Source organism: Lipotes vexillifer, unplaced genomic scaffold (assembly GCF_000442215.2).
Source record: "Lipotes vexillifer unplaced genomic scaffold, Lipotes_vexillifer_v1.1 scaffold95, whole genome shotgun sequence".
NCBI lineage: Eukaryota > Metazoa > Chordata > Mammalia > Artiodactyla > Lipotidae > Lipotes > Lipotes vexillifer.
This window is the reverse complement of record NW_006791458.1, coordinates 2,763,215-2,775,436: the sequence shown is the minus strand read 5'-3', so window position 1 is coordinate 2,775,436 and position 12,222 is coordinate 2,763,215. Positions and strand designations below refer to the sequence as shown.

General features: G+C 35.2%; 1 protein-coding gene across 3 annotated transcripts in view; it reads right to left on the bottom strand.

The window, feature by feature from the left end:
• Positions 1–12,222, bottom strand: part of RNF145 (ring finger protein 145) — a 64,277-nt gene that overhangs the window by 12,788 nt on the left and 39,267 nt on the right. For all 3 annotated transcript variants that reach the window (XM_007464415.1, XM_007464417.1, XM_007464416.1), the window contains exons 5-8: positions 8,916–9,151; positions 6,278–6,453; positions 2,559–2,699; positions 1–83 (exon numbers count right to left, since the gene is read on the bottom strand). The exon at positions 1–83 is cut by the window's left edge and continues 103 nt beyond it. In XM_007464415.1, the coding sequence (XP_007464477.1) occupies positions 1–83; positions 2,559–2,699; positions 6,278–6,453; positions 8,916–9,151 (636 nt within the window). The remainder of the gene's footprint in view (positions 84–2,558; positions 2,700–6,277; positions 6,454–8,915; positions 9,152–12,222) is intronic.

Below are 12,222 nucleotides of genomic sequence, written 5' to 3'. Positions count from 1 at the left end.
GGAATGCCCGGTGAACAACCTGCAGCTCTATCAGACCAGTCTGCACCGCCAGGATTAACAGCGTAACTCCTTCTGTCATGCCCCTAGAAAAGCACACGTTTTTGGAAAAACAAACAATAATCAGAATCACATTTAATTCCGAGGGAAAATAATCCAAAGGCTTAGACTGTTATTACATATTTGTGATCTATTCTGACTTCGACAAAAGAACCTGATCAGAATATTAATGTCAATGTAATAATATACAAGCATAATGTATCACTACATGTGCAAAACATAATAGCTATAATTTTAGCATACAGTGAGGAGAAAAAAAGCAACTTCTCAGATAAATAAAAGTACTCTAACCAGGCTTTGCTAGCGAGTCAGACACTCCTACCATTCTCAGATATCCAGTGAATTATAGACATATTTACATCATGAGCTATATCCCGATTATAAAATAGAGAACCACAGGTGAATGTCTCTATAATCTTGGAGTAGGGAAGGTCTATTTAAGAAGACCATAAGAACCAGAGACATAAACAAAAATACTTTTCTTGAAATTCAATTTCCATATGGAAAATATATACAAAGTCCTAAGACCTTTTTATCCTATTGACTTGAATTATAAAGAATCTTACAAATAAACGAGAAATGAGCAAAGGACAGGCACAGTTTTCAGATACACAAATTAGCAAATATTTCAAAGTCTGATGACCCAAGTACTGACAAGGAATGTAAAAAAATATGGGCAGATTAATGTTGAGATATAAACAGGTAAAATGTTTCTGGAGAAGAATTGCTAATAAAGTTAAAATTCAATAATATTACTAGTAATTTACCCTATGGATGTACTACAATATTTAAGACATATAGATTTTTAAGATACACACACACACACACACACACACACACAGATTTGAGAGAAAAAGTGAACAATGGAACATGTTATGTGACATCATGGGGATACAATCAGTAAAATCCAGACTGAAAAACTAAGTAGGACAAACAATCCGATGTCTTCAACAAATAACATTAAAGGGAAAAAATAAAGAGATAGCAGGAACATAAATATTGAAAGAGACTTAAGAGGCATACCAGTCAACTACAACATGGGCATTATTTGGATCATGAGTTGAGCAAACAAAATGTTTTTAAAAATTTAGACAGATAATTAGGGAAATATGAACACCAACTGGGTATCTGATGTCAAGAAATTCTTCTATCAGAAATGAATGCTCTATTGTAGTTATGGTTTTTTCCTAAAAGATTTAGAGATAAAATAGTATTATATCTGGGATTTGCTCCAAACAAATGCAGCTAGGGAGGGGGTGTTATGGGACAAGGGAGATGGAACTGACAGGGGCACACAACACACAACACTGGCCATATTACTGGAGATGGGTGCCAGGTACATACATAGGGGTTCATTTTACTATTTTCTCAGCTTTACTGGTTTAAAATTTTCCTAATTAAGGGTTTAAAAAGAGAGACATGAACAAAGACACCCATAGCAGCATTATTTTTAAATAGCAAAAAAAAAAAAAAAAAGATACATTATTTTTGCAATACTATGCATTCATCAAAAAGAACGAGGTTTACGTGTTAACATAAAAACAAAACAAAAAAACCTATCTAAACCATATTAAGTGACAAGATAAGGTACAGAACAATGTGTGTAGTATGTGGAAAAGACTATATATACTTTTCCCTATAAGAAATGTTTTAAATTACCATCTATAGCTGTTACCTTTGGGGAGAGGAAATGGCAAGTAGGGGAAGAAAGTTGTCATTTTCCATTTTGTGCTTTCTGAATGGTATGAATTCTGTGAACTTAAACATGAATTATTTTTCTGTCTTGTCCCCACTCCCTTTTTCCATCATAAAGGTGTTAGCTGGGACTGGCAGGAAAATTACAGAGCATAGGTTTTTTCTTTTCTGTCATTAAAAAACTAATATACAACAAATTAAAATTTCCCCTCGATTTACAAGGCACTCAGCATCTACTAATTATGAAACATTCCATAAAAATTTAAATACTTTAAGAAGAGGTTACATAAACTTATATAAATGAAACCATTAAACCTCTATGTTAATTCAGATAACAGAAATCATGACAAGTTCTAGAAGTAGTTTCCTAATACCTGATCTTAGTGATTTAGTAACAACTGAAATAACTATTCTGCATCCTCATTAATGCATCCTTTGAAACTTCAATCAGTATCAAAATTATGTTCAAACATTAAAAAAAAAAATCTTTAAGAAAGTATCGAATTTAGAAATCTGATTTTAACAGAGCGACACAAACGTCAAATGGGAAAAAGCAAGCTATCCAAAAATCTCTTAAATATATCTAGGAAAGGAAAGTGTCTAATATACATTGTTATGTACATATAATAAAAATACATCTTTTATACACAGAAATTTAGTTATTTTTTCATAGTATTTTAATCTAAATATTGCAACCATTCCAAAAAAAAAAGTCCTCAAAATTCCATTTCCTCTGAAATTCATCATTCCTTCTTCAAGTTACATAAGATTTAAATGTCTAGAGCTATTCAGGGTGAAGAACTTACCGATTCATGGCAGGATCATTCATGAAAGCTCGATAACCCTGCAAGTAAAACTTGCAGAGTGTCAAAACACCCAAGGCAACAAAAGAAACCGTGAAGACCAAACCCAAAAGTGAGTAAGGAGTGCTGCAGCATTCAGCAATACTAGAAAAAAAAGGGGGGAAAATATTGACGGATAAAAATTGTTTATTTGGAATTGAAACATCTTAGGCCTTTAAATAACCACCAAGCTTGATATGATCCTCAATGAAAACACCCAAAATTTGAGATGAAATCACCTAACCACTCTGTTAATAATTTAAATCCATTCTTATTATTATCCTAACCTCATTTTTCTCTTTGGCAAATATTCAGCACATAGCACCAAATCTGAAACACAGTCTTTTTTATTTTTATTAACTATCATCTCCTTCAAAGGTAGTAAAACTCTGAAGGCTTAAATCTTGTTCAAACCTTAAGAAAATCTAATTAACATGCTGATAATATTCAAAAGAAATGTGTATAGTTGCCCATTGTTCTTCTGAAAGGTTCTGGCTGTTCAAATTGATCAGAGTGTACTGCTAATGTGGTTCCTTGTCAAAACTCCTTCTCTGACCAAACTGCTATGGGGTAGGGCCTGTGCAGACTCTGCAGTCCCTGAGTCCTCTCACTCCAACAGTGTCTTCCATGCTATTGGTGCTTTACATTTTAATTAATTTAGGCGTAGGTAAATGCATGTCTAAGAATATAGCCCAAGACCATTTAAAAATAATTTTAATACCAATTTTTAATAAGGAGAACTGGACTTGCACTAAACCTTGGAAATACTTTCATATTTTATAGAAATACATTCAATACATCTGAGAATAATTTCACAAGTATTTTGCAAATATATGTAATATTATGTACCAATAATTTGAATTTAGCATTTACAAAGCAACTAATAAAAAAACATTCAAAGCATGGTATCAAGTTTTGAAATTTCAGTGAAGAATGTCTTGCATGGATGAGGAATTCATTCAGGCAAATCAGTATCTATCTGCCCTTTACTATGTAGCTCCATGCCTCTGCTACACGGTTATCCTTCTTACACAACTGTTTTTAAGTTACTTTTTATGTGAAAACATCTATTTTTACGTAGACCACTGTGCATTAGGATGAGGAAAAAAATGTCTGGTTTTCCATTAGGAGCCAAAATATCTACCAATCATGGTAGTTGACAGCTAAAGAATAAATAATTTTATGGCATTCTTAAAAGTCTAATTTCTGAAATGTTTGATATTTTTCTCAGAAAAATCATTATATACCATGTTTCAACAAACTGTCCAGTAATTTAAAAATATGAGAATCACGGCTAAAAATAACACTAAAAATTTTACTTCATTCCCATTGGAAAAGTCTGAAAGTTTTACTGAATGTCCAAACAATTTCTCTATTCTTGTGTCTATTTTTAAAGAAATCTTTTTTACCCAAACAGTATGATTTAATTACATTTTCAAGAGGAGCACATTCTTTTTCTCTTACTTTAAAAAAATGTGTGGTGCTATTTTTCAAGAGCATACTAAAGAAAACAAGGTTTCAACCTAGCTTTGGGGAAGTGAAAGAGGCTGGGAAATTTATAAAACTTTTCTTCCCATCTCTCCTTGATGAGACATTTTATTGATTTTAGTTTCTATTTCCTGGCTGCAAAACAACCCTTCTTTCTGTTTTTCAGTTTGTTTGCCGTGCTTTGTTGGTTTGTTTTAGTCAGGGTATCCTGGTAAACTTCTGATCCTCCTTTTTTGAAAGTAAGTTGTTCTTTGGCAAAGCAACATACACACATAACCTGACGCACAAGTGCATCAAGAAGGACAAAGAACAATGCTTACAGAGATACAAATTAATGAAAGAACCACACAGGAACTTCTCTATAAAACACCAAATTAAAATATTCTTTATATAGAGAAGGGGCAATCTATCCTATGTATGGAAAAGGAATAAAGAAGAGAATTATTTTGGCAAAATACGTAAGCCTCACCTAAAATCTCAGCATTATTTTCTTACTTTGTTAAGTCCAAATTCATTCATAGCTTACTGATTTGTTAAGCCTCTTACATTATACTATGCTTCATTTGATTGTGCTTCACAATGGATAATAATCTGGTTTAAAACATGACCAGGGGCTTCCCTGGTGGCGCAGCAGTTGAGAGTCCGCCTGCCGATGCAGGGGACGCGGGTTCGTGCCCCGGTCCGGGAAGATCCCAGATGCCGCGGAGCGGCTGGGCCCGGGAGCCATGGCCGCGGAGCCTGCGCGTCCGGAGCCTGTGCTCCGCGGCGGGAGAGGCCGCAACAGTGAGAGGCCTGCGCACCGCAAAAAATAAAAAATAAATAAAAAAATAAAAAAAAAACATGACCAATCCCAGTCCCACACTTAGGTTATCCTAACCACTGAACTGTATATATCTCTCTTTCTCTTTAAATTCAGTTACTTTTTGGACCATTTTAAAACTCTGCATAAAATCTCCATGATACTTACATAAAAACAAATAGCAGTGAAACAATGAATTGGCCATTAAAATGTGTTTGATATCAGTTTATTGCATATTTATAAAAGCTACTTTTTAATTAAAAGTCTCAGAAAGTACAAAATCTGACTCAGTACCAATAAGTTTATTTTACTTACTTGTCAAAATAGGTATGGGCCCCATGACATTTTTATTGCTGTTTAACTTTGTAACGTTTTCCATCTTAACAAGTAACACGCTCCTTAAAGAGAGTAAATCTGTCTTAAACTTCTCCTCCCCTACACCACTTGGTGCACAACACTCCATCATTTTGGATGGCTGCGAAACAACAGCTCTACTAACTAAAACTCTATAAAGTTGTATTCGCCTATACTTCCCAGGAGGAGAGTTTCTTTCTCACCTTTTAAAGTGACAATGAGCCAGGGAATGAAGATGTAGACCCATCTGCTAGATTCTGAGGGACTGAGATGGAAACTTGGAATTTAACAGTGACAAATGTCTAGATAAGCTCACAACAAAGATAATGAGGTGGAAAAAGCACTCTAATGACTTAAGATTTTTTTTTCAATAATTTATTTTAGAAACCAAGTCTTAGAATTCCTTTAGGTTAAACAGTAAAATACTATGATATCCTCATTTTACCATTATTTGACTATATTAATATGGAAGCAAAACATTGAAAATAACAGGGCATAGTGAAAGTGTATAGGTAAGTCATAGGATTTGGACTCAAAGGGGGTTTGAGTGTCAGCACCCTCTCTTTTGGCACTGGCACCTGGGCAAGTTACTCTTGGTAGTTTCCTTAGCTCTGAAATGCTAATGATAATAAAGGCACCTTTCTTGCAGGGCTGCTATAAAAGTAAGTATGAAGAAGTGTTTATTAGTGTGGCTGGCACATATTAAATATTCAATTAAAGTGATAGTTATTTTTAGTAACATATTTCTTTTCCAGTAGTTTAACCTGAACTTGAAAAAACATTTTTACAATTTGCTACATACTTTTCCACAAATCATTTGCTGTTCTACTGTCTACAGTGCAGCCATATATACCACCATTATTATATTAGCACCTCCCTACATTGCCAGACCTAGGCATCCACTGAGTGAAAATCCTATTTTAATTGAATATGAAGCACTATAAAAAGACTGACAAAAGTTAATTTGAAAAACTTACTTTTCCTAGATCAAAGTTTTCTCTTCCTAAGGTTATATATAGTATCGTATACTCTTATTAATTACCTTGTGAGGAAAAGGAAAAGAAGCCTCTCTCGTGATGCAGGCTGATCTCGAGTACTGAAATAGGAGTAAATCTGAAGAGCAAATAAGACGAGCCAGAAAACCATGAACAGTACAGGGACTACCAGCTGATTCCACAGGGACATCCCCAAGGCTAGAAGGCCATATACCTCCACTACCTGAGTAAGAAAATAGGACTTTAGGAAAACACCTTGTATCACTTCAATAAACACATTTAAACACAAAAGAGTTTAACCTAAAGTACTAAAAGAGAAAAACTGAGTAGCTTTTCTTTTCTTGCAAGATTATTTCAACTAAATTCCTTCAAACTTAGCTCTATACATACAAGTAGGAATTAGCATGTCTTTGTTAATTTTCTGACTTTGCATTATTATTAACAGTTGACACATATTCATCAAACGGCAACAGTAAACTGCCCTAACAGTTCAGGGATAATGTCAAAATAAAGTCACAGTCAGAGTTAAACTACATCAAGGGAGTGTGAGAAGCCTTGGTAAACTTACTCATGTCTAATCAAAATGATCAGGACTAGGATGAATGATGCAATACTGCTTGAGGGGCTAGGAGGAAGGGAAATACAAAAGAATTTTCCAGAGTTTATTCAGGAAGGTCATAGATGAGAAGTAGTTTGATGGAAGACAGAATAATCACTGGAGAAGTTTATTATGGAGCAAAGACAGGAAGTCTTTTCCCCCAGACAAATCAATTCCCCTTGCTCCTACTGTGTATTTATCAAGCAACGTTTCTCAAATGATTTGGTTTGCCAAGTGCATTAACACCAGGGAAAAAGGTACACCTAAAAAAAGTTTATTAAACTACTATAAGTCAATAAATTAGCTGTCTAGTTTATAAAACAATTTCTTATGAGACTGATTAGGAGGAATTAATTCTCATAATCTGATTCAGCCTAAGAGTACAGCTGTAACCAAGTTTCTGGAGTAACTAAGCCAGGGACCGGACCCTGGTAACACAACAAGGTTCTGCCAAGTAGGTTACAAACTCTAACCTAAGCAGCCAATTGGTCGTGCCGGAATACTCGGTGTGACACCAGAATGTTTCAAAAACTATAAAGACCTTAAATGAAAATACACTGACTTGTAGCTTATTCTAAATTTACATTTTTTCATCTGTAAATCAAATATTTTTCCTAAAACTGAGTCATGATTAACCCCTATTTTTTCCCAACTAGAAAATATTGAAAGAAAAAGGAAATTGTCCAGCTAGCTGCAAAATTATTATTAGCAGCAAACTAATCACTGAGAGGTAGAGTACTTTTTCTCCTTTCCATTCAAGGAAAAGACCACTAAAATACCTGACAGTTTCCATTTCTTGTCTATCCAATTCTTTCCAGGTCACGAATTTCGTAACCTATACTTTATTTTCAACTGCAACACCTTGTGCTACAAGAACCTTATGGCAACCAAGAAGGTAAACATGACACTGAAAAATGGAGGCTTTGTCCTTATGGTGACTAAATAAACAGTATCCAAGTAATATTTACTGAATATCTACCACTTCTTACAAACCAGGGTAGTTCCACAAGATTGAATTCAAATAAAAAATACATAAATTCATCATTCTGACTCTGCATACAACAACCCTTCCCCATGAAGAAACTGTTCAACGAGAGTATGAAAATAACTTCCTCTTCTACGGAAGATCTACTTTCAAGCAAGTTGCTCAAGTTAATCATTATGTAAGATGAAGAAATCAGTAGAATCAGGGTAAGGCCAAGAGCTTAGGAAATTTTTCTGGGAAATCTGCCCCTGGGGCCACAACAATAACAAGGAAAGGATTCATTTAGTAGTATCAGTTTGACCAATCTGAAAGCTTCCTGTACCTTAGGGTCATGCACACAGTAAAGAGCTAGGAGAGAATGCCCATTTTAATACTCTCTTTATACCAATGTCAGTTTTAAGACCTATTTTATATACTGAAATTCACTGATTAAATCAAATAGAACTATTTATCTCCTGAATACCTACTGTTTGTGTCTGGAAATAATCTGTTTGAGAGCAAAGGCTGATAAAAGTAGGAGAGACAGAAGCACATTATGTTGGCAAAATCAGTCCAAGCACCACATCTAAATGAAATCTGTCATACCATAGCCCAGAACTATTTAACTTCTCAGTCTATTAAACAAACATAAGGAAAAAACTGTACTCACAGTAGGGCTATAATCAGGAAAAAAACAGGATTTGACCTCTAGGTATTCAATTCTACATCATTCTTGTCTTTGTTATCGTAGTTAACACTGAATATCATCTACCTGGCACTGAACTCATTCAAATCTCACCGCTACCCTATGCGTTAAACAGTTATTATTAGCTCCATTTTACGGATAAGTAAACTTAAGTGACTAACCCCAGGTTACACAGCTGGTAAACAGCAGCATCAGAGTGAGAACCCAGACCATCTGCTTCCGGAGAAGCACTTACTTCACTTTACTGCCTCTCAATAGAACTTAATAAAGAATCTCAGATGCTCCTAATTAGGTTGAAAACAGTTACTATTTTGAAACTGTCAAACATAATGTTACCATGACCATGACTGAAATAAAAGTGAACTAAATCTTTAATATACTTAATATTTATGTAGAATTTTATCTACACAGTCTTACCTGAACCAACTCTCTGTATGCAGACTTGGCAAGGTTATAAGGTACTAGAAGGTTAGACCCAAGAAAATAAAGAACTTCCAATCCAGTAAAAATCATAGCAAATTTGTTGATGATAACAATTGTCTCCAGAGGAACAAGGCAGAGGCGTGCTAGGAGAGGAAGCATGTGAGCTGAAAAGAGCCAAATCTGCTTCGTTTTCATGACACAGGAGCATAGAGTACACACCACCAACTGACCTAAAACGGGGGGGGAGAACATATTTAATTTCGAGATTTGGTATCCACAAAATAAAAACAAAACACTGTTGATAAGGATGATGACATAGCTTTTGGAGGAGTTTAGTTAGGATCTCTTAGATAATATTTTAAATCAAATTTTAATTTCATCTGACCAAAATTACATATTCACATGTTCTATGAATTTTGAGCACCCATTCCCTAGGATTGACTTTTAAAAAGCTGCACAAATATCCACTGGTCTTTATCACATTCCAGATGGCATATATAATATGGCAATTTTTTTAAATGTCTCATTCAAAAAATAATTCAGTTACAACTAAATATATTTAGCTCCTTTTACAAAGGCCCTCAATATTTAACTGTTCTTGTCTAGAGGTGAAAGTATAAAATCCAAGAGATACAGTTACTTGTCCAAGATCATGCTGTGACAAGATTTATTCTGAGGTTTTCAATCTTTAATTGCTTCTACAGGACCATGCAAGCCTTCCCAAATGACTCAATAATGAGAAGTTAAAACTGAAAAGTTTAAACAACAAATTCTTCTCACAGAGGATTATGCATGATTATAGAAAAGTTAGGAAATGCAGAGAAGTAAAAAGGAAAAAGAAGCCTCAATCTCCTACAATCCTGTCACCCAAAGGTAGCACTGCTAATGTCGTGTTCATTAAATAAGGTGTTGCACGTAATGCCTTAGCATTTTATCTGAAACCCAGCAGTGCTCAAAGTTATTCATATTGTTACCTTTTCAGATTTATTCTATGCATGTGAATATACACAAATGTTGTATATAAAGGAGATTATAGCATACACACAATCAGCTTTTTTCATTTAATACATATTATGCATATATCTCTCAAATAAATAAATAAATAAAGGCTTTTGTTGTGTTTTTAGTTAAAAAACTGAATGCACATGACAATATTAGCATTTGGCTATTTTCAAATATTTCATAATTATACAATGCTTTGTTATGAATAAGCCTGTACATTTATGACATCATTGTATAAACTACTTGGAGCACATTTCCTAATATTTTCTTAGCCTAAATTCCTATAAGTGGGATTACTGAGTCAGAAGAAACATTTTTTAAGGCTTTTAACACATACTGTCAATTGCCCTACAGACACAAAACACACAGTATACAGGGTGCCCATTTTCCCACCTACCTGTCAACAGTGAAAATAATTTAAGAAAGGGAAGGGCAAGGAATATTTTCTAAGTTTTTGTTAAATTTGTATTTTGTCGTTTACCAGTAGCACTGAACATTACCAATAAGTAATGGGTTGGCCAAAAAGTTCGTTCAGGTTTTTCCGTAACCTTACAGAAAAACTCGAATGAACTTTTTGGCCAATCAATATGTAAACGCATTTGCAATTATTTGGCAAAACGTTTGTTCACATTCTTTGTCTATCCTTTTACTAGGATATGTAGCCTTCTGTTGTTTGATCAAGATATTAACCTCCTTTATCATGTGATTCTATTTTCCCAACCTGTCATTTGAGTATTTTAATAACTTTTTTCTCTCATAGTATAGAAGTTTTTATTATAAAGAGTCAAACCTATCAATCTTTTCCTTAATGGTTTCTACTTCTGGTGCCATGGTTAATTATATGGCTCCCCCTACTCAAGATTATACATGTAATCACCTATATTTTCTTTAATTTAAAAATTAATATATATGGAAATTATTTTAGAATAAGGTAAAAAGTAAAGACCTATGTTTGTTTTTCCAGATGTGTAGTCAGTTGTCTCAAAGCTAGCTACTGGAATCAACCAATTCTTTTCTCATGAATTTGAAATGCCACTTTGGTACACTTCAGAATCTTCTGTATACTCTGTGTCTGTGTCAGAACTTGTTAATTTTTTTCAGTGCTCTACTCTGATGACAGTGCCCACTATTCCTTTTCACTGACTGGACAAGTCTCCTCTTATTGCTTCTCTCAGAATTTCTTAGAAATTCTTGAACATGTCATCTTCCAAATTAATTTAAGAAACAAATTCTCTTCCTTCTTGCCAATGAAAGGCAAAACAATATTTTTAGATTCTAATTTGTGTTCTATCCATATTATTGTTAGAAGAATTCAAAAATGGCAACTATTTTTATACAAAGCTGAAAATTTATTAACAATCTACTATACTGTATGTAACGTATGTTGTGGTATTTTTTCCCACAAAGTACTAATTTTAGCCTTTAAAGAACTGATATTCAAATCACATGAAAAACATTCATAAAGGCATTAAGAAAGAGAAAAACACCTAATAATAAAGAAAACTGAAGCAGATCCCCCCCCACTGCTCTCACCCTCTGCTCCCTTGCAGTGTACTCAATAGATCTCGCTTTCTACCCTCACTTCTGGCTGGGTAAATTCTTTTACCACCCACATTGCCAGCCCCATCACTGCACTCCACAGCATTTTGGTGGCCCATACAGGGAATGCTTCTCTCTCCTCTCCCTGCCTTTTCTAATCAGTCTTCCAATAGCAGTGATCGGCCTAATGACTTGGGGCAATTGAAGGTCCCTGGCCAGGGTTATTGCTCAGCGGGACCCAAGGCCTCCAGACGGCCTCCGACTCACTGTCACCCCAAGGGCTACGTTCTGGAAAGTCTTTTCTCCTCTTCAACACTGCCGATGGTCTAAGGTCCCTGGAGACCAGGGATTGCACATCCTGACTCTTTGGCGGACCTAAAGCCCAGTCCCATATCGACTGAGTGTCCCTGCCCGATGGGGTGGTAGTGTCCTTTGGGCCTAGCTTTGGGACTCCTCACTTCTAACACCTGGTGCATTCGGCAGCGGCAGCTCATCTGGGGCAAGTCCAGGCACACTGTGAGATCCTCTTTTCTCTTTCCATCCTGATCCACCAACGTCACCAAGTACTTCAAACAAGTTGCTACAAAACCGACTTCATTCCATCAAGCTACAAATGGTGACAAGACAAGGATTCCAACCTCTAGAATCAATATAGTTTACTACTCTCAAACAGGCCTCCCAAAATTTCTATCCACACAGAATCCCACAGCCCCACAGCCGACCAGCAAAGCCAACTGGGACCCAATGTCGCCCCTTCTCA